The sequence below is a fragment of the Ascaphus truei genome, chromosome 5 (genome assembly GCF_040206685.1).
Source record: "Ascaphus truei isolate aAscTru1 chromosome 5, aAscTru1.hap1, whole genome shotgun sequence".
Lineage (NCBI taxonomy): Eukaryota > Metazoa > Chordata > Amphibia > Anura > Ascaphidae > Ascaphus > Ascaphus truei.
The window spans coordinates 48,901,959-48,923,909 of NC_134487.1; the positions used below are offsets into that span (position 1 = coordinate 48,901,959).

Here is a 21,951-nt window from a genome sequence, read left to right on the forward strand (position 1 = left end):
GTGCCAGCTGGCTTCAGCCTCTGGAGTGGTAAGGGTTTCTTGCAGGAAGCTCACAGTATACCCTCCATTCTGTAAAAAGGAAAGTACCTGCAAAACCCGTCCTTACAGCCATTTACATTAAGCGTACAGATGCTCAAAGCAATTAGTAGTCAGGAGTTTATCTTGTACTTCCCACAAGCGCTCAGGGTCCTGAATCCTGAGAAACCACGTGGACTTGCAACATCCAAGCGTGAACATGGTCAAGACTCCCACAGTTTATAGCCCTGTGGTTGGCCCTCATATATTCCATGAGAGAGTGGAGAATGAGTGAAGAATCCTTCCACCTCTCGAGGGACAACTGCACCTTCATACTTCTCTGACTGTAGAGGGTACTTTCTAAGAACTCAGCTAGTTCCTGGGTGGGGATAATGGAGGTCAAGGGGTCAACTGACTCCATAGTGCCAGAGGATTCCTTCTCACTGAGATCCCACTCCCCGGGATCTTCTTGTCTGAGGATCTCATAACTCCCACCCTTCTCTGAGGGAGGCAATTTCCTCAGCTTTAGAATGGGTCCCCCTTTTGTGTTTTCATGGGTGGTCCATAGTACAGGTGCGCCGACGAGTATTCTAAAACTTGCCTTAAACTTGCCTTGGAAAATCTGGGGCTATCACCAACAAGATCCAGGTACATTCTGCGTACATGCTGCAACATTTCAGTGACATTTCAGCAGAGACTACTGGCCCATCGGATTAACACAGCAGTGGTCCCTGGCAGTCCCATTCAGTTTGAATGGGACTGCCTGGGACCCCCACTGTTAATCCGATGGGCCATTAGTCTGTCTGCAGAAATGTCACTGAAATGTTGCAGCATATACCCAGCATGTACCCAGCATGCACCCAACATATACCTGGGTCTTGTTGGTGATTGCTCCAGATTTGTTTTAGAATACTCTTCGGCACTAAAGTATCCTCTACTTTTGACTCTGGGGTAGAATGTTCAGAGGCAGTTGGTGGTGGTTGGGTGGAAGCAGTGGCACTCAGAGTGACCTTGGGGGCCACAGAGGCACGGAATGCCTTCACCACCACATGGACAGATGAGATATCGCAGGGGTCTGCAGCAATCATGGGAGGGTTCTCCTCAGCGAGTACCCAATGGGGGGTGTCCAGCCCAGCAGGTGTCTCCTGCATAGGGCCCAACTCCCCACAGAGATGGCCCACCTCAGACGCCTCCCCAATATAATTTAGAGCACTCGCTATAACACCGCCACTCATATTTGCCTTAACCCGCTCCATCCCCCACACCCCCAACCACCCCCTTAATCCCACTCCCAGAGTCATCCATGGGGGTCAGCCCAATTTCATCACCTTCCTCTGGTCACACGAGCTGGGGCGTTGCCCCAGGTGTGCCATATGAAGGTGGCACAGCTGGAGGGGATGCTGGCTGACCCCCAAGTCCCAGAGAACAGCCGTGTCTGGTGTGGTAGTTCCACAGCAACACATGTCCATAGGGACTACCTTTCAATTGAGAGGGGTAGTGTCCAGGGCTGTATAGCACTCTGACCCCCCACCCCTGAAACCTGGGGTACCTCCCTTTCCCTTCTTACCAGATCCCCTAACCCTACGGCCACACCTCCTTGGGGATCTGAAACGGTGTCCGGCCCACACTGGCTGATCTTAACCAGTGGGCTGGACAAGACCACCCTGTGTGGAACAGATCCCTTGTTCCACTTAGGAGTCTTTAAAGGGTGAAGATAGTAAAGTTCACCCTCCTCGTCTTTAGCCACCCTCCTGTTGGTCAAAATTTCTCTTACTGGTGGACAAAACCCCAGGAGAGGGTGCTGCTGTCTCCCAAGCTAGAGTTTCCTCCCTCTCCCCTGCACCCTGAACAGTACTTACATTGGGGTTAGGTTGTGCTTTTAGGGGAGACAGCAACAATGGAGGGTGGCTGTACCAGGGTGGCCTTTTTCTTCTCTCCCTGGTTTTTGGGGGAAATCCAGAAGTCGCTAACTGAGCAGGGGCAGTGACCTCTCCTTCTGCCCTAAGGGGAACTGAGCCCTTGAGGCCCCCACTGTGATGGGCACAGCGGGACAGGGTGTTCTGTCAGAGGGAGGAGCAGGTGCAGGGGTAGATTTTATATTCCCCTTGGGGCAGCTCCTGTGAGCGTGCCCCAGCTCCTTACACAGATAGCATTTGACCTCCTCCGTGCCGTAGAATACCCTGTATATGATGGCTTTATAGGGGACCCCTCCACAGACTCTGTGCTCCCTGGCAGCAGCAGTTGTATCTGCCACCTAACTGAGAGCACATGCCTCAGCGTCCTATCCCTGCAGCCCAACGATATTTTTGTTATGGGAGACTTGATGTCTCCCAGTGTTTGCAGGTGCGGGTGCATGAGGCAGTCAAGGAGGAAGGGGGACACATTTGAAAGTATGATTCTTGTGCCAAACCCTTCCAGGGGTTAAATGGGGATGTAGGTCCCCCTACTTAAATGCCCCTCTGCACCAGGGTGTGGGTGGCAGCCATCAAGATGTACGGAAAGGGCGTATTCTTCCTACAAGGGGAATATACAATCTACCCCAGCACCCGCTCCTCCCCCTGACAAAACACTCCCTCTGACAAAACACCCTGTCCCGCTAAGTCCATCACAGCGGGACCCCCGAGAGCTTAGTTCCCTCAGTACTACTGCAGAGGGACCCTCTACATCAGTCACATCCCTCACATAAGCCTCAATGCCATGGCTAGGTGATAGGGCACCTCGCCCCATGCTTCCTGCTTAGGCTAGTTGTAGCCCCAGCATGGTTGCTACTGGGTCTCATGCCTGCAGCTGTCACCTGCACCCATGATGTAGCTGGGGCTGCAGAGGTTAAGCTGCCAGCAGGAGCTGGGGGAGGTGCGGCCAGGGCACTGGATGTACCAGGCTGAGGGCTGTGGCCATGGTTGGTGCTGTTGGGAACATTAGGCTTTGGGGTCCGGTGCTCGGTTGCAGCCCCCATTGCCCTACTATCGCTCCTCCCCTTAAGCATGAAATTAAAAGCCTCCATGTCAGGGGAGGAGGTAGTGCTGAGGGAGAGAGTTGCAGAGAGGAGCTGTCCCTTAAGCACTAATTAACTACCTCTGCTAAGGGAGGAAAAAAAGCTTTTAAAACGCTGCAGTTTTTTTTTTATTTCCTCCCTTATTAATTCCTCTCTCCCCAGCAAGTAGCTGCACCTGAGTTCTCTTTTTAAAAAGACAGAGCTCCCAAATCAAATAAAGAAAAGCAACTTAAAATAAAGTAAATAAGAAAAAACAAACAACCAGTGTTGGAGGAGGGGATAGGGGATTGAGGCTGCAGTTACCAGCCCAGTCAGAGTGTGACTGTGCTGGGCTGAATCACTGCAGCCTCTGGGTGAAAACAAAAAACGTGTTTTAAACACCAAAATAAACCCCAAAATCCCTACAAAATACACAGTGTATTCCCCTACTATTCCCACTCCAAAATATATCAAATGAAATTAAATTAGAAAACAATAAAATAGATTTCAAACCAAATGTTTTGGAGCTCTGCTCACACGCTGCCAAAAGTGGGAGGGGGAGGAGGAGAGCGAGAGAAAGGTGGTGGAGGAGAGGAGGAGGAGGAACAGTTTGAGACAGATTTTGGGGGAAGGAATAAGGGAGCCTTTCTGCACTCAGATCACAACATGACGGTGCAGCAGCAGCAGCAGCAGCAGCTTCAGCTTCAGCATCTCCTCCCGAGCAACACGTAAAGAAACCTCCCACCACCCCTCTCAGACGTGCAGGCAAATAGCAGCGCTGCTGCAGGGGAGAGGGGCTTCACCAGCCTCGGAGAAGTTGCAGCAAACAGGGGGAGGGGGGGGGGTGAAGGGGGAAAAAAAACCAACCCCGACCCAAACAGGGGCAAAGCGAGTGGAAGTCAATAAGGTAGCTGGCGTGCCCTCGGTCTCCTCCAGTCCCCCCTGGGAAAGAGAAGGGGGTGAAGCCTGCGCGCAAGATTAACATGCTGTGCCCGATTAATTGCACAAGAAGAAACAACAATTGATGGCTACAAAGCTATTGCGCAATCCTGCTCCCCAGACTCCCGGCCAACTCCGTGGAACAGACAGCTGATTCATGGATCGTCTCTCGCTTCCTGTTTCCATCGCACGGACAGAGAATGGTGCCTGAGACTGTCCTGTAATCTAGCAGCAGCAGCAGCAGCAGCAGCAGCAAAGCCGAGCTGTGCGGAGAGTCTTGTTTAACAGTCAACCTGGCGGCTCGGGGAAGCCTGATGCATTGCTGTGCTGGGGATTCATTGTGTTACTGTATGGGCATTTGCTGAGTTGGGAAGCGACATGCAGCTCTTGAAAGCTTTATGGGCATTAGCAGGAGCAGCGATCTGCTGTTTTCTTATATTTGTTATCCACTCTCAGTTCCTTAAAGAAGGTAATTATGGTTGTTTTTTTTTCTTTCCTGCAGATCTGTTGCTAAATGTCTATGTGATCTAAGTCTGATACATTTGGATGCACAGCTTTTGCTACTGTGGGATTTTACGTTGGTTTTTAATGCGAGTAGATGAAAACAGTATATGTGGAAGGGCTGTTAATACAGTACATGGCTTTCAGATTCAGTAGCAATTAACACTAGTGTAGTTAGAGATGCACATTGTGTACAGAAAGGGATGCTCTCCTGCAGGTGGAAGGGCTCTCTCAGCTGAGCTTGGGGATGAAAAAAAATCACGTTGAGTAATTGGCTTGTTTGGAATCCAGATCAATAGGTGCCCTGATCCTCTTTTATTCAGCAAGTTTTCAATAGATGGCACTAAAGTTCTATGGAAAGGGCAGGGGAGTGCAAATAGGATGCACCAAATGCTGAGCTCTCTGCTCTGCAGCTCTGCTTCAGGCCCTAAACCATTCAATGGTTATAGCTTTTCCTCCATAGCTTCCAAACAAACTAATTGAACTGAATTTGGGGAGACTCTTTCCTATTAATCATCCTCTGGTACATGCAGTGTGCTAAAGGTTAATGGAATTAAATGGGCTTCTGTTAACATAAGAGCATCCACACACAATGCAGAGAATGCACCATTTATTTGCCTTGTTACCTACGTATTACAAATGTTACACAATAAAATAACTACATGCTGGTCTTGCGACCATCGAATATTTTTCTGTCCATTCCCAGCCCTGTTTTCATTGACACATTTTCAGTTCTCCTAGGTTTTTGCATACACTGAACATGCGTTTAGATTTTGCAGCTGTGTATTACAGTTTTATACCCTGAGTAAAGTTTTGCTTTGGGGTTTATTCTGTACTGTGGACAATCTGTGTAGTTTACCTAGCAACAAATTCAGCATATTCAAAGCACTGGTATTTCATAAGGATTGTTTTTCTTGTTACATATCAAGCTGCTTTACCAGCAACTTTCAATGAAGTCTTCTATTTATTAAAAAAAAATACATTTTATTTCTTTTTCAGGAGTATTTGAGAGACTCTTTTTTTTTTCTTTTCTTCTTCTTATCTCTTGGGCGTGAAAAATAGCATCTTGTTGCAATGTTAGCACGGAAATAGTTTTGACAGTCAATACATCATACTGTATGTTACTGTATTGGATACACATGGTTTGAAAATGTTTTCTTACAAGATTATTACTGAAAAACAACAAATATCACGTATGTTGATACAACAGTATTTATTACTTAAGCACGCTTATATTTATCTGGATGTTCTAGTATGTACAGAACAAACATCACAGCCAAGTCTTGCAGAAATATTTACTAGTCTTAAAGATTATTTCATGTTATTATTGTAACCAAGTGTCTGTTCCTAAAATAAGTGCAGTAAAAGCTCTGGTACAGGATAACCTTAAGTGAGCACATTGACTTGACATAAAATGGAAAATAAATGTTGCTCAGACACCTTTTTTAATTATTCAAGAAGGATGAAGTATTTCATCAATATATGTCATTTAATGTGCCTGTGGTTAGTTAACTGGCTTGGTGCATAAGGTGTTTGCTTGTTCATACAGTTGCATATAAAGTCTATAAGCCCATATTTTCTATCTTTCATGCTCTATATAAGATTTACCAATATTAAATGCTTATTAGGTGATTTGTGTTTAATATAATATATATATACATACTTTTTTTATTTTTTTTTACAACAATCACTATTTATTGATAAATGTGCTACATTCTTTAATGTTGGATAAAGCCCAATTTTCTTTACATTTTAAGAAGAAACTACAAGTGGGATGTTTCATGTAGTGCAGTGATTTTTCATTTCTGGAAACAAGCAAATGAAAAGGTATCAACAAGCATTTTCCATACTGATTTTATATCTTAAACCCTGGATTCAAAAAGTGTTTGATATTTGAAATATTCACTCCTTTTTGGTACAAAGTTATGAAAAGTCAAGTTTGTGTCAATACCTTTATATTAGAGATGTGGAGTGGACCATATGATGTATTTAATGGGTGTTTAATCATCAGCTGCACAATTTCTGACTTTAATTCCCTAGGAGCAGGTCTGTTACCATTGCTAGGTCATACACATTAACCTTTATTTGAAGTTCAATGGATTATAGGCATCAACATGTACTAGTTAAATGCATATAAAGTATAGGTATCACTATGATTTATTATATGCAACGTGTTTGCCTCCATCACTGGTGTGGTCTTGTAATGAATACTTGTGTGTTAATTTACTTTTGTTAGTTTGCAACTGATCTAATGTAGATAATTATACATTTATGATGTATCAAATTGGTGGCATCGAACATACATGTTTTTGTCGACATATATGGATTTTAGTAAAGGATTAGTTCTAATGCAGGTTCACTTAGACAAATTAAAGAATTTATATACTATAGTCTATATATGATAGAATTATTATTTCTATAAAATTCTAGATTTTGCCTGCTACGGTATAAAACTGGAGCCCCCTGTATAAGCCAGCAGCAAAATACTGGATTTCACATTTCGTTTAAATACAACAGCTGGAAAGGCTTTACTGAAATTCTTCCTTTAAACATAATTTTTTTTCTTTGGCAATCAAATTAGCCATTAATCTATAAAATCATGTGTTTGACATTGGTTGCCTTATGCTTTCCACACTTCATGTACTATTCTGTGGAGATTTGCTGTACTAAAGTACCATATATAGATGCTCATCCTTATCGCATCTCAATACTCCTAAATGTGATGTGGAAGAGCAAGGCACCATCATTACATCCCAGCTTTAACCTCAAGGCGCTAAAGATAACAGAACATTGAGAGTGCCTTTTTAAAGTTAAAAGCAAAAAATAGATCAGGTGCATTTTAACATTAAGGCCAGTTTGACACTTACAAATATTTGTAAATGGAACATTTGGGAATTTGTTTCATGTTTAATTTATTTTCACAGATGCAATTAAAGTAAGTTTTTATATGCACTTCTTATAACATGCAATCCCCCTGTTGCATATATTGGCCTTGAGTTGCATGCTATGTGCCTAATGCCCCGTTAATCTGTAATTTAACATCAATATTTAATGGTAAGAATGCACTACTATAATGGGGAACACAGTGCTTTTGATTTTACTTGAAACTAATTTGTAGTGCACATGTTGTCACTGCCCCAAAGGTTAGTGTAAAAGCTACAGTATGTCATAAATACATATTTTGTTGTAATAATAAAAATCTATAATGCATAAAACATTCAGAGTTATTTCTAATTGCATGTATATGTTGTGAATTTTCATTAAATATTTAAGTATCCCTTAATTAATTATTTTTTGCTATAAAACTTCTTTCACACATTTGCAAGTCTCTTTCCATTTCAAACACATGATACACGCTGCAGAAATATGACTTGTCTAGCATCAATATCTGGAATCCAGTAGCCATCATCTATTCAGTATCCAGTAACTCATTCATTTTCTGTTAGGTAGTGTTTCTTTATTCTTAAAGCGATCCTCTTGAATCAAGATTTTATTGTAAACACAGACTATTCTCGCAAATTAAAGAATTGTTTTTTTTTTCCTTTTTGTGTGGGGGGATTTGGAGAAAGAAAGGCCAGGTGCAATGTACACATTTGCAAAGGTGATCCCTGTGTTGTAACACCCATTGCTCACAAGATGCCAAGAGCCAGACTTTAACCATCAGTATGTCAAATTCCAAACTTTCAATAGCTATGGTGTTAACATACAGCGTTAAATTAACAGTGTGCTTTCTTCTTTTTTTTCTTAATTATGCTCTTATATCCCCAACGGGGCAAACGAAGTCTTCACCCTGAAGTCTAATTTACTGTAAATTAAAAAGATAGTGTGGTATTGTTTCCCTAATTAAGTTGCCCTGATAGTAACATTGCATTGATGGAAGCAGTGAGAACAATCAGTACTTGTTCTGAGATGAGTGGGAAAGAGCTGTTTAAATGCCCATTTTCCTGAATATGTTTTTTTCAGGAAGTGAAGAATGGGTGACACAGGGTGCCATTTTCCACACTTAGGCTTTTGTGTCGAAATACAGGTCGTCCTGTGGCTAATCCGTTCCCTGATGTCCAATCTGTCTCTCAGTGTTTCAAAAAGATGAATAGAGCTGTGAACCAAGGAAAGGGCATTGTAATTTATAATTGCAATCCCATGCCTGTCTAATCTTTGTACAAAGCACTATAACATATTTTAGTCTTTCTTAGTCACTTCAAGGAGGTGAAATAAAGTGGTTTAAATATGATTTAGAAGGATCTTTTCATGTTGAAGGTTAGGTTTCTACTATAACTCCCTTTTCAGTTTGCATTTATGACTATTTTACAGCATTAAGTCCACTAGCATCTATGCCCAGGACGTACTTGAAAATGAGAGGTAACTCTCAATGTATGACTTCCTGATAAAACATTTTATAAATAAATAAAAAATAAGTTAACTACAATCTTAATACTTATCATCTGAGATCTGACTCCAAAAGACTGTTCATGGTCCCAATGTTCAGAAAAGTATCTAGCTGCTCCTCCTTCTCTTACCGCGCACCCCAAACTGGAACATTCTACTGGAGACGCTCACAGCCACCACCAGTTTAAACTCTTTGAAAACTAATGCTGTCTCACATTTTAATCTGGTCTGTAACTGTTACATACGCCTATAATATATATTATCTCTAACTGTGCATGCAATGTCTTGTATATAATGTATACCCTTTTCACTATGTATTGTAACCATGTATTATTTGTCATCTTAACTTGAAAACGAGAGGTAACTCTCAATAATACCTTGTAGCTGTGCAATAACTGTTTATTGCATAGGCTAAACTGAGACACTTTGAACTCTTTCTATGCTAAGAAAAAGGATAAGTCCCATTTAATTGCAAGTTTTAAATATTAGTTGTATAATCAATGTTTAAAAACAGTTTTATAGTTGTGCACAATGTGAATACTGACAGGCTCATGAATACCACAGTATTTAATATGATAAACTGGGTAGAATGGTGAATCTTTGAATAATCTTGATCACGTTCAGTTCTTTAAAATATTTATAAATTGGAAACTTTACAATTTGCTTAAAAAATGTGAACTTGCCAACAAGGCACAGAAAAAAATCTATAAAAAAAAAAATGCTTTGATGTTTTTAGTCAGTTGCATGGGGCTATTAACAGGAAAAAGTGAATATGCCATAAACATTTGTAGACCCATACCAATTGTTACATAATATAGACACTTTTTCAGTCAAGTAGTGCCCAAGTTATTTTGATTCTCTGGTCAATTTTTAATAAATGGGATATATCCATATGATTTACATAACTTTTGCCTCATATGTGTTTCAAGTAACTCCTCTATACAATAAATAACCCCTGAAACAGACAAAAAAAAACTTGAAACAACATGAACGTTTAGAGATGCAGGATGAAAATGCCTCAGTAAGCATGAGTGTTATAGCAAAGACACTTAATGTATGTGTCTGTTTATACAATGCATATTCTAGCTATGGAGATATTGCAAATCCTAAAATGTGTGTGTATAAGTATAAAGTTTTGTGTTTTTGCTTTCAACTCCTTGGAGGTTATTCAGTAAATACAGATAGTGCCGATTGAGACATTATTGCTAAATAATGGGAGTTTCTGTACAATAGTGCCCGGATCTGGACTATCGCAGTTTAATGAATAACCCCTATTGTAGGGAAACAATTTCTGGCACTATATACAGATATTGATGCATCACAATATATGTGTGCTCCTCAAATCACTTACTAAATAAAGCAAGTAGGTATATTATACCACACATCTTAAAGCAGCAGTCCAAACTGCCGTTTAAAAAACAAAACCATTTTCCTCCATGTAATATGTGCATCAATACAATCCACACAATAAGTAATTAGCCAAGTTGCCGATCGATCAGTTCTTCTGTGATCCATCATCAAAGATTTGTCTTGGGGGTTCACTAAATGACTGCAGAGGAGAATTGACTCAGTATCTGGGACTTAGTAAATGGTTACTATAGAAACAAAAAAGGCTTGTTACATTATAATACGTTAAAGTAATTCTGAGTTGATATAAAAGATGATACAAGTATTTTCTCATGGTACAGAACTGATTTATTTAAAAAAAAAAACACATGTAGGATATTGGTTGGTCTGCAGCTTTAATATACATGATATTAAAGGGGCAAACGTTCTAGGACCAACGTGACCTAATTCTGGTGGCATGTGTAAGGGGTCTCCTCTGGGTAACAGATAAGATTATTATTTTTTTACCAATTTTTTTTTTCCCTTCAAGTTAGATTTGGGAGGGGTTTGATTTCCTCTGACTGCTAACTTGTGTGTGATATGATATCATGGAGTGTTCAGCAAGTGCTTGTCCAGCCAGAGTCCCCCTTTCCCTTCCCACATTCCCTTATCTTTATTGGTTCTCTGATAAGGACAGGATGGATTGTGTAATAAACACTTGATTGACAACCACTTCCCCCTTCAGTGGCCTTAAGAACTGGAACTAGCTGGAAAAGGATTTCACCTTTTAAGGGCTATGTTCAAAATTGCTCTATAACAACTAGATTCACTAACAGGTACAGACACCTTGGCATGCTTAATTTGCATTCACTTAAATAGCCATTTCAAAAGTGCTTGTACAGGTTAGTAAATGCAGCTATTCATGTATATTTAATAGCAAACTGCTTTGATTCATAGAGCACTCCCAGCTTGTGATGAGCAACATTTTCGCCAGAATTAGAATCTGCCGCAGACTTGCAAGTAACTTTCAGCTGTGGATTTCTGCGGATTAGTTTCTAAAAGACAGATTCTGTTTTTTTTTCTATCACTGAAAAATCTGTTTGGCGGTTTGAGAGAGAGAGACTGGGAGATATGCTACTAGATATGCAAAGTATATTTAAATGACTCACATCCCACACATCCTAAAAGAATTTCCAGAAGAAACATATTCACAAATCTAAGGCACCTTAGATTGGTGTCTGGCCCAACACGATTAGAACACACAACCTTGGCTGTTCTTGGCAGCAGCTCTAGCAGTGTGTGCTAAACCAGCTGACTGGTAGCGCCACTGTCACAGTGTATTTTTGAGCACCACTGTTCACACCTGTAGAAAATTCAGGTATCTCTGGCGTGTTTCTTTTTTGTGCACAAGGAACATTGCCAGTGCAATCAGGAAGTGGTAATGGTCTGATTTGGGTTGTAACCCTGTTGAGTCTGACGCCAGTACCTCATTCCTCATAAGATGCCCTTTACTTGTTAATATGGTTCTTATTGCAATCCTTTTAGGAAGTGTGGGATTTGTGTTATTTTTTAGCCAGGTGTTTCTCCCTTTGTTATTTTGTAGGAGGGGATAAATATATAGAATTTGAGACTAATAAAATAAGACTGTCTCGTGCTCTCTTTCCTCCTCTAAAAGCCATATTTCAGGGATTCAGAATCAGATTTAACATAAAATCTGATGGCAGATTACACACAACCTAAGTGGAACAGATTCGATGCTGGATTCAGATATATCTGGATGGAGTTTTGGTGCCAAATTTGCCTTTGTATTTTTGTGTGTGGGTCGGATTTTGGTAAAACCAGTGCAGATAATTGGCACATTGCTCACCTCTACTACCAGCCACAAAACCAGAGCAGAAAACAGCACCATATTTATGGCAGAAAATAAATCCCATGGAAAGCAATTTTTTAGTTTTTTAATTCGACAAATGATGAGCAATTCTTTTGCACTCGTTATGCCCCAGTTACTTTGGTAAATAGACCCTGGGATACCTTGGTAAATAGACCCTGTAGAAAGACTCCTTGTTGTTAAAACAGAGATCCCACCCCTTTTCACTATTGATTTTGTTTACACAAATTGAATTGTGCATCCCAGGAGATCCCCAGGTATCTGAAATACAGTTTTAGTTGCTGATGTTCTTGCTGCAAATTCAAAGGAAGTCAGCACTATTGTTCAATAGGCTTTCTATTGGCACATGGAATCTGCAGTATTTTATGACCATTTTGATTTCCAACACTAGCAACTAAAAAGTAGTAGCTCAAGAACATGGGGTTTCCTGGAGCTAAAAACCGCATGGTTTAAATAGTTAAAAAAATAAATATATTGAGGAGAAATAAAACCAAGTGAGTGAGATTGCTGCTTCAAGTTACCCCATTTGATACTATTGAAAACTAGTCAGGAAATTAATGTCAGATTGTTAACATGAAAGTTTCACAGCTGCAAAAAACGGCAAAAAAATGCTCATCAGGGAAAACCATTCCATTTAAAATCAATTTCATTTTATACTTTGGCACAGTGTTTTTTTTTTCTCTAGTTTTTCTGTAGTTTTGCAGCCGGGAGACTAGGATAAAATAGCCCCTCTGTTTCATTATACTGTATGTCATGAAGTGTCCTTGGCAATTTGTTAACAAGAAATCACTATCCTCTATTAGCCAGGCAAATGGGGTATGGAAATTATCTTGGCACTTTTAACTTTACTCTTTGCAAATGTTCCATAGCACAGATGTTCAATTGAGGCAAACTCTTACTTAGGATCATACTCAATTACCCTGAAAAATGTGTAGACCGCACACTCATCTCTTATTTTAAACCTATTGTTCCTCCCATATCAGCAATCTCATATGTTTTATCAGCTTGTAATCAAACCAAACTGATTTTAAATGGGGGGGGGGGGGTGGATTTTTGTTTTGCTTTTTTAACCTGGGCATGATTTAAAAAAAAAAAAAAAAATTAAAAAGCTTTTAGTCGGTGCATCCCCATTGGGTTTTGTTGCTAGTCCGTTTCTACAAAGTAGTAATTTTAATATATGTATATATGTATATCTCTCCTACAACAAAAAACAAACAAAGATGCCCAAAGTTACTTCTAATGTGACAAAAATACACAGGTCAATACCTATATATTCTCTTGAAAAAGGGTCATTTAGTTCAACCCTTTGGCCAAAGTGTCTTAAGCCTGCTGCCACTTAAATGCTGATCATTCTTTCCCTGATTATAGAGGTAAATAAGAACTCCTCTATCTATATCTCTCTGTGGGGGTACCTCAGGGCTCTGTCCACACTTTCTCTAGGTGACCTAATCACATATCTTGGAATTAAATATCACCTCTATGCTGATACACATTTAGTTTTCAACCCTTGACCTTACACCTGCTTTATAGACCAAAGTTTCTGAATGTCTCTCTGCGATATCATCCTGGATGGCCCTCCGCCGACTGAAACTTAACATGGCAATAACAGAGCTCCTCATACTTCCTCTCAAACCTAGCCCTACTACCTCCTTCCACATCACTGTTGGAAGTACCATCGTTCACCCAGTAGCCCAAGCACGCTGCCTAGGGTTCACACTCGACTCCTCTCTCACATTCCTCTCATATTCAAAATGTATCTAAAACCTGTTACTTTTTCCTCCGCAATATTACAAAGATACGTCCTTTCCTCTGTTCCTCGACTGCTAAAACTCTGACGTAGGCCCTCATTCTCTCCCGTCTCGATTACTGTAACTCCTGCTGTATGGCCTATCTGCCTCACACCTGGCTTCCCCTACAATCTATCCTAAACGCTGCTGCCAGAACCACTCTACTCTTTCCTAAATCTGCCTCAGTGTCTCCCCTGCTCAAATCACTCTCCTCGCTTCCAATCAAATCTTGCATCTCACACTCAATTCTCCTCCTCAGTTTTTTAAAGCATTACAGTCTTCTGCCTCTCCTTACATCTCAGCCCTAATTTCTCGCTATGCACCATCCCGACTCTTGCGTTCTGCTCAAGGATGTCTTCTCTCTACTCCCTTTGTATGTAAAGCCCTCTACTGCATTAAACATTTCTCACTGACGGCCCCACACCTCTGGAATGCCCTTCCCCTCAATACCTGACTAGCACCCTCTCTATCCACCTTAAGACACACTTGCTTAAAGAAGCATATGAGTAGCACTGTGGCTAATACTACACACGATACATAACGCATGGCCCCCTGCAGATGCACTTACCAGAATGCCCTCCTACTGTCTCTTCACGTTCTTCCAACCTACCAATTAGATTGTAAGCTCTTCAGGGCAGGGACTCCTCTTCCTAATTGTTACTTTTATGTCTGAAGCACTTATTCCCATGATTTGTTATTTATATGATTGCCACGTGTATTACTACTGTGACGTGCTATGTACATTAATGGTGCTATATAAATAAAGACGTACATACATTTAACTGCAAACAAGCCAAACCAATAACTTCCAGTCGAAATCTTTCTATCTCCTTCTCTAGAGTGTTAGACCCACTCTAATTGGTCCAGACAATCACATGGTAATGAGTCACAAAATGGCTTCTTGCCAAGCTGCTGCATTGTCAAGTACCCTGAGTTTTGAGAAATACTAAGATTAGACATTTATTCGACTGTACAAAATGTTTAATAGGAACCATTTCATGTTTAGAAGAGTTTAACATTGTTTTTAAGTATATTAAGGTCTCTAGGAACTAAAATAAATCAACTTTAGGTTGCTAACATTGTAAACTTATGTGCTGGGGGGTGGGCAAATTACAGGTTTTAGTAGTAATGTTTTGCCAGTGAATGATCACCCTGGTCATTAACTAGATTTGTTTTCTATCTCGGTGAAATTCAACCCAAATTCCACTTTTACAATAGGCTAGTGAAAATGCATCATATGATTTATTAGTAGAGGGCCCAAATATGCTTCTATCCAGTGACTAACTGGGTGGTCATTTACTGAATTTAATGATCGGTCATGAATTGGACATGTATACCTGGATTTTAAGGAATTTCAGTTGGGCTTAGATTAAAGTCATTACAATACTGTGTGTTTTGTCACAGATGGCAGACAATCAAAGGGAATGTGGAAGAAAATACAAACGCTTCTAGTACACCGAACAGCTAGCAAACTCCTTACAAGCTGTGCGTGCAGGAACAATAAGTGCAAACAATGCATCTGTTGGGTATGAAATTCCTAAAGGGATTATAATCAATAAATTGCATGGAAAAACAATAGAAGGGAGATCTATGGCACCACCACCAGTCCTAACAACTTCCAAGGAGGACAAACTGGGAAAAATGGATATTAGGGAAAGCCAAAATTGGTTTCCCCATGCATCGCAAGGAAGTTAAAGATTCCGTACAAAAGGCTACTGAAAATCAGATTTGGCAATGGTTCAGTTAGCTGGAGCGGTACATCAATGTGAAACTGCCCAGAAGTACTACTGATGGCAATAGGATTTCCAACTAAGATTAAACTGTAGTCCAATCTTGCCCTAAAACTGGCAAGGAGCTGAGGCAGTATTGCAATTTCTATGACGTTTCAGGTGGTCAGGAGAAGGAATGCATAACTGTTCTTGCCAATTTCTCAGCAAGTGGGAATGTGGTTCTACCCATGATTGTGTTTCTCTGCCAGCATATTCCCTGAGATATTGCAGAGTCCATCCCAAAGACAATTACATTGGGCAAAGCGACTCAGGGTGGATGGTGGCTTCACATTTTATGAATACATTGCAAACAGTTTCTACCCGTGGCTTGTTATCAATAACATGACTTTCCCAATTGTTTTACTGTTTGATGGCAGCAAGTCTAATATTAACATGGAACTGAAAAAAAAATACTGTTCAGCTTACCACCTAATGCCACTTTTATTTTGTTGGTGTATTTCGCCCACTTAAAGTGGAATAGCAAAAAGCGGTTAGGCGTTTTAAACAGAAGAGCAACAAATCCACTTCACAAGTAACATTCACAACCCTGTTGGAAGAAGCTTATGATGCAGGAGCAAAATATGAAACAATCATGAAGCCTTTGCAGCATGTGGATTGTTACCCTTTAATGTTGATGCTGTTGACTTTTTAAAGTGTTTGGCAAATCGAAGAAAGGAGAACACACACACTTCTCAAATGTTCTTGCACAACCTTGATAGCGAAATACCTGCACAGAACTAGGTCTACTGAAATGACCAATTTATTACACAACCAGAAGAAACCGTGTTGTATGGGATATGGGGCAAGTATATGGGCCAGACGGAAGCATAAGAATTTGGACATAGTGTTGAATTGAAGCAAAAACCAACTTCATCTGAACCAACCATTGACAACACCCATGCCAATGACATGAACCACACTACCATCAATCTTGGGTCTACTGGAGGTGGACACTGACACAATTGATGAACCTGTCATTTTACCATACCATGTTAATGATGATAATAATATAGAGACCCAAGCCCAACAACCTTCATGTACAATATCTGTGCTGTCCCTTGTACAAGAATCTGGCACCTCACCTGACATACACACACTGGTGGCTAGTCCGTCTATGTTCAAGCAAATAAAGTGTATGAGAAACACATTTTCACTAGCCTCAGGAAGATGTTGGTAAAGGCAAGCGAAAGCGAGCGGTGCAGTATCCCTAATTTGCTGCAACATCCAAACAGTGGAAAGAATTTCCCCATGGGCAAAGCACAGATGAAGGTTGAAAAAGATGCTAAAAATCAGACAGGAAGAATGGGCAGTATGTCAAAAGGTAAAGATGACAAAGGAGAAGCAGCCACGCAAGTGCAAAAGGAAAATATAATTTGCAGAAGATGATGAGACAGCTACAGATGACGATTCAATGTCCCATGATTCAGATGTGTCAAAAGTGGGGACGATGTGAAAATTAGTACTATGACTGAGTGGGCTACAAAATTGGAAGTGGCCAGAAAAAGTGGACAACATTTAGTACAGTAAAGAGAATGTTAAACAATCAACCCACCTGATATCAGCCAGGGATTATTATGCTGTTCCTGAAATTACCAAGTACAGGCCTTTGAAATTATTATTATTTTTTTTAATTTTATTTTTTTAGTAGCATACTACAAGCACCTTGATTTGTTCAAAGTTAAGTTGTTCATTTTGTATTACTTTTAGTAATTTGTATTCATAAAACTTGTTAATTCATTGGTTGAGATTGCTACAAGACGGTAATTGTTCAGTTGTTCATTATTGATTATATGCAATAATTTGTATTAATAAAATATGTTGGTCATTCATTGTTCTGGTTGTTAGTTTACTGTGAAGCACTGGTCATGCATATTGATTTGTACACTTTTGTACCCTGGTCTAAATAGATTTTTGGATAAACTTATTTTGTTACTGAAACTAGACATCTCCAAGAGAAAAATAACTGCATGAATTGTTTTGATTTTGGGTGAAACACATTAAAAAAAATGTTTACTTTACATGGTCATTCATTGGTAGCTTGTGTGTGTGTGTTGTGATACCATCACTGCCCTCTAAGGGCTAGAATAAGGCATCTATAGGACTTTTCAGCTCTCAGAGAGTTAATCTTTAGAGTAGCTAGTTCAGCTGAAGCTAATCAGCCTGGTCTGAGTAGTCAGGAAGTGACTACAGAGATGCTGTCAGAGAGACACTGCTGAGTGACACAGGGAGAGAGACTGGTTTCCCCAGAGAAGGGGGAGATAGAAGTGCTCCCCAGCTGCGGAAGCTGGTACAGAGGACCTACAGAATAATTTCTCTGGGCAAAACATGGGGCTGAGTTCCCCTAGGAAGGAAGGACGCGAGGCCATGCTGAACCGGCCACATCTGCTCCAAAGGAGCAAAAACACTTCATTGTTCTATGCAGAGTCTGTGTTACACTGTGGCATATGCCAGGAAATGTTTTGGCTTGGGAACCAGCTTAGCTGGCCATCCAGTTAGTGAGGGCTAAAGCTATGGTGTAGTCAGTTTTCCCTAAAGGGAATAGGTGTTATTTTTATTTGTTTTGATTTAATGGATGGTGGGCCTGTTAGAATATGATTTAATCCCTGTAAATAAACCCCATTTAAGAGATGCAGCATTTCCTGATTTTATCTGGAAGTCAAAGATGCTACAACGTGGTGTGGGCATCACAGGGTGTATACATACATACACAAAAAGGTGCGCAAATAACCAAAACTGACAATGTATGATATGTCCCTAAATGCAGCCACAATGTTCCCAGTCTCACACAAAGATACAAATATAGAATAAGAAACAATTTAACATAGGGCGCAACAAAGTGGACAAATTATAAATCAAGTGATTAAAATATGCAATGTCTTGAGGGAAGGGAATCAAGATAGCACTAAAGTCCCAACTTCTGTGGATCCTGTGGATAACAAATGAGCCAAAATAGTGAAGTACTTATGGATAAAAAATGTATGCGCAACAAGAAAAATGGCTACTTACAATGTAGCAGATAAAATAAGCATTGTGGGTGTATGCCACCGTGTGGGCAATATGAAGGAAATGTCAGCATCCTCCTCTCACAACCAGCAGTGGGGCTACCCCACCAGTGGTTGGATCTTGCAATATCAGCGGAAAGTTCAGTTCTTGTGATGTCAGAAGGTGGTGGGGAAATGGGTCAGCTGTTGTTGTTGTTGTTGTTCTAATTCCACCACTATTTTTCCTCCTCTTGGGTCAACAGTACTGGGGCAGTTGGAATCGGCAGATGTGCTACTAGTCTACACAAATTAAAACCCTACGCATTTTGTTCCTAGTATGGGAAATTCATCAGGGTACTCTGTAGCCCATCCACCGATTCTAACTGCCCTAGTACCGTTGACCCAACGGGAGAAAAATAGCGGTGGGATCGGAATAACAGCTGACCGATTTTCCCCACCACATTTTGACGTAACGATAATGGGACTTTGCACCCTGCTGACGGACGCACCGGACATGAGAAGAGGATGTTATTTCCTTTCCATTGCCTGTGCGGTGGCATACACCCACAATTATAATTTTATCTGCTACACTGTAAGTAGCCATTTTTTTTGCAATATGAATATATATATATATATGTGTCCACTGGAGATCAGTATTTTCCTTCTTCATGGTGTTGTATTGAGTATGTGTGCGTATTCATTTTGCCTTGACATTTTTGGCTGGTTTCCCCAACGTAGCCTCCTTGGTCACATTTGTTACATTCAATCATATATACTACATTCCTGGATGTGCAGCAGTATGAGCCTTTAATATTGAATGTTCCATGGTCGTGACTGGCTGTGGGATCTTGGCATATATCTTTGCAGAGTTTGCAACGTGTATTGTTGCACGGTTTTGTGCCATCAGTGCCATAATCAGTGTCTTTAAGTTCGTTATGAAGTTTTCTGGTGACTAATTTCTGTTTGAGGTTTGGTGGTCGCCGGAATGCAAGGATGGGAGATATTGGGAAGATTGCTTTTAATGTCACATCTTCTGCCAGCATGGGTTTCAGGTCTTTGATGATTTTTCTTATTCCTTCTAGGGTAGGGTTGTATGTGGCCACTAGTTGTATGCATGTGGCAGATTATTTCTGTCTGTATTGTAGTGTTCTCTTGGGGCTTTTAGTGCAGATGTAATAGTTCTGGAAATAGTCTTTGGCTTGTATCCCTTCTGTCTGAATGATGGTCAGGGTTGTGAGATATCTGTTTCTGTCTTCAGTGGCAGAGCATATGTGGTGGTATCTTATACCCTGGCTGTGTATGATACTGTACCTCGTTTTGTATGGGTGAGATGGAAGCTGGTGTTGTGGAGGTAACTACGTCTGTCTGTTGGTTTCTTGTATACAGGTGTGTGTGTGTGTGTGTGTGTGTGTGTATATATATATATATATATATATATATATATATATATATATATATATATATATACATACACACACACACACACACACACACACACACACACACACACACACTCATACACACACTGTGTGTATATATATATATATATATGCTTGAGACAAAAGGTGGCACTGAGTGCTCATTTGCATGTCATTTCCCAGAATCCCTTGCTGCAGTGGAAGCGCTGTATGCTGGGTGACAATGGGGAAAGACATGGTTGCAGACCTGTCTAAGACATGCAAATGAACATACAATAATATTTACAGTTGCTTTATATATATATGTGTGTGTGTGTGTGTGTGTGTGTGTGTGTGTGTGTGTGTGTGTGTGTGTGTGTGTGTGTGTGTGTGTGTGTGTGTGTGTGTGTGTACACACACTCGCCTCTGAGGAAACTGCCAAGATGTATCTTCTCCTAAACTATTTTGCCAAATAATGCTTTCCGGACAGAAGTACTTAATGTTGGGCGCTAATGTTTTTTTTTTTTTTAAATGTTTGTATTTTGGTTCTGCAAAAACTCAAAATAAATCAAGAAAGGCTGAAATAGCATAAATCATGAAAATGCTTAACAGAAGTTTAAAATTCGGAAATTAAATAATATGGCTGAAAAAAAATGTTAAAAATGATATGTCAAGAAACACCCCCATTTATTTATTCCACTGTAGAGACAGGCACTTGGCCTGATGTTCTAGTTTTGGTTTATAAAGCATTTTTGGGATTGGGATTTGGTTCTAAAAATGTTAAGTGTCTTGGTTTTTGTCACGGGAGACCAGGCAATTACACCTTTATACCGGGATCATATCACTGAGCAAAGCAAGATGATGAAATAAATTGAATTTATTCACTTAAAATAGGCAAACACACAATGTTACACAAAATACAGAAAATAGCACACTTAAATGGGACTGGGGTAACAAAACTATACTTTATTAGTGCAGGGACTTCAACATCCAGAAGTTTACCCTAAATAGTCTTGAAACTGCAGATTTTGCCTCATTTTTGCTGGAAACTGGAAAAACTTTAGAATCTTGAGAGAAGCTAAAATCTTGGGATAAATCTGAGAACTTGGGAACTGCCAAATCCGAGCTGCATAAGGGTTTTTAAAACCTCTCAGTTTCATTCACAGAATTCTTTCTCCATATCGGGAGCGTGAGAAATTTCCCTAGCAACCAATCTGAGACAACCCAGTATCAAAAAACGGGGTTCGTAAACATCTGACTGAACCCAGGGGCAGGTGAAATATGGCCTCTGCCCCTGCTTCCCTCCCTGCCCCCCCCTCCACGGTGAGAGACTCCGGACAGTCTGGGTAGACCAAATGGACATGCAGATTGCATCCCTTTGATCTGAGGATGTGGATACTACTTAGCTATCCTGCCCAAATGGTCCTCACACCTCCTGAGTGAGACAGTGGCACCAGCTTGGTACAATGCACAAGCATATGTTTCAACACACTTTGCTAATAAAATATACCTTACACTCAGCTTTATTACCTAGCTGGAGTACCCCCTGAACCTTTATTTTAACTAGGGATCCCCGCAGCTACAGGAACAGTTTTCATCCCTGTGCCTCATTTTACTGTGCACAAAGCATACATGTACTTAACACACTTTGCTAATAAAATATACGCTTTAACAATCCTAAGTCTTTATGGTTATGAGGAATAGAAGAAGAAACTGCCCGTTATTTCCCCGTAGCCATATTCCCCACACACACTTTATAATAAACTTAGTATGGATTCTAAGAATCCCCTCACAACCTTAGATGATTGTAGTACCTCAACCCTATACCAGGTTCAGAGTGACGTGGGCATTAAATGAGTATCCCCCTTAACCTAGGGACATCCTGACAGTGTCAGGGACACCTCATATCCTTATGCCCCTTTTACCTTTCTGGTCTGTGCTGAGGCAGGGAAAGCCTGTGGTGAGTCGCAGAAGCATTTTCAAGGGGA

General features: G+C 40.5%; 1 protein-coding gene across 3 annotated transcripts in view; it reads left to right on the forward strand.

The window, feature by feature from the left end:
- Nucleotides 1–21,951, forward strand: part of TAFA5 (TAFA chemokine like family member 5) — a 1,111,160-nt gene that overhangs the window by 583,868 nt on the left and 505,341 nt on the right. Inside the window, exon 1 of one of the 3 annotated variants that reach the window (XM_075599799.1) lies at nucleotides 3,615–4,397. The exons of the other annotated variants lie outside the window; for them this stretch is intronic. Within the exon in view, the coding sequence (XP_075455914.1) occupies nucleotides 4,307–4,397 (91 nt within the window). The 5' untranslated portion in view covers nucleotides 3,615–4,306. Of the gene's footprint in view, nucleotides 1–3,614; nucleotides 4,398–21,951 lie in introns of those variants that run through there. 3 annotated transcript variants of the gene reach the window in all.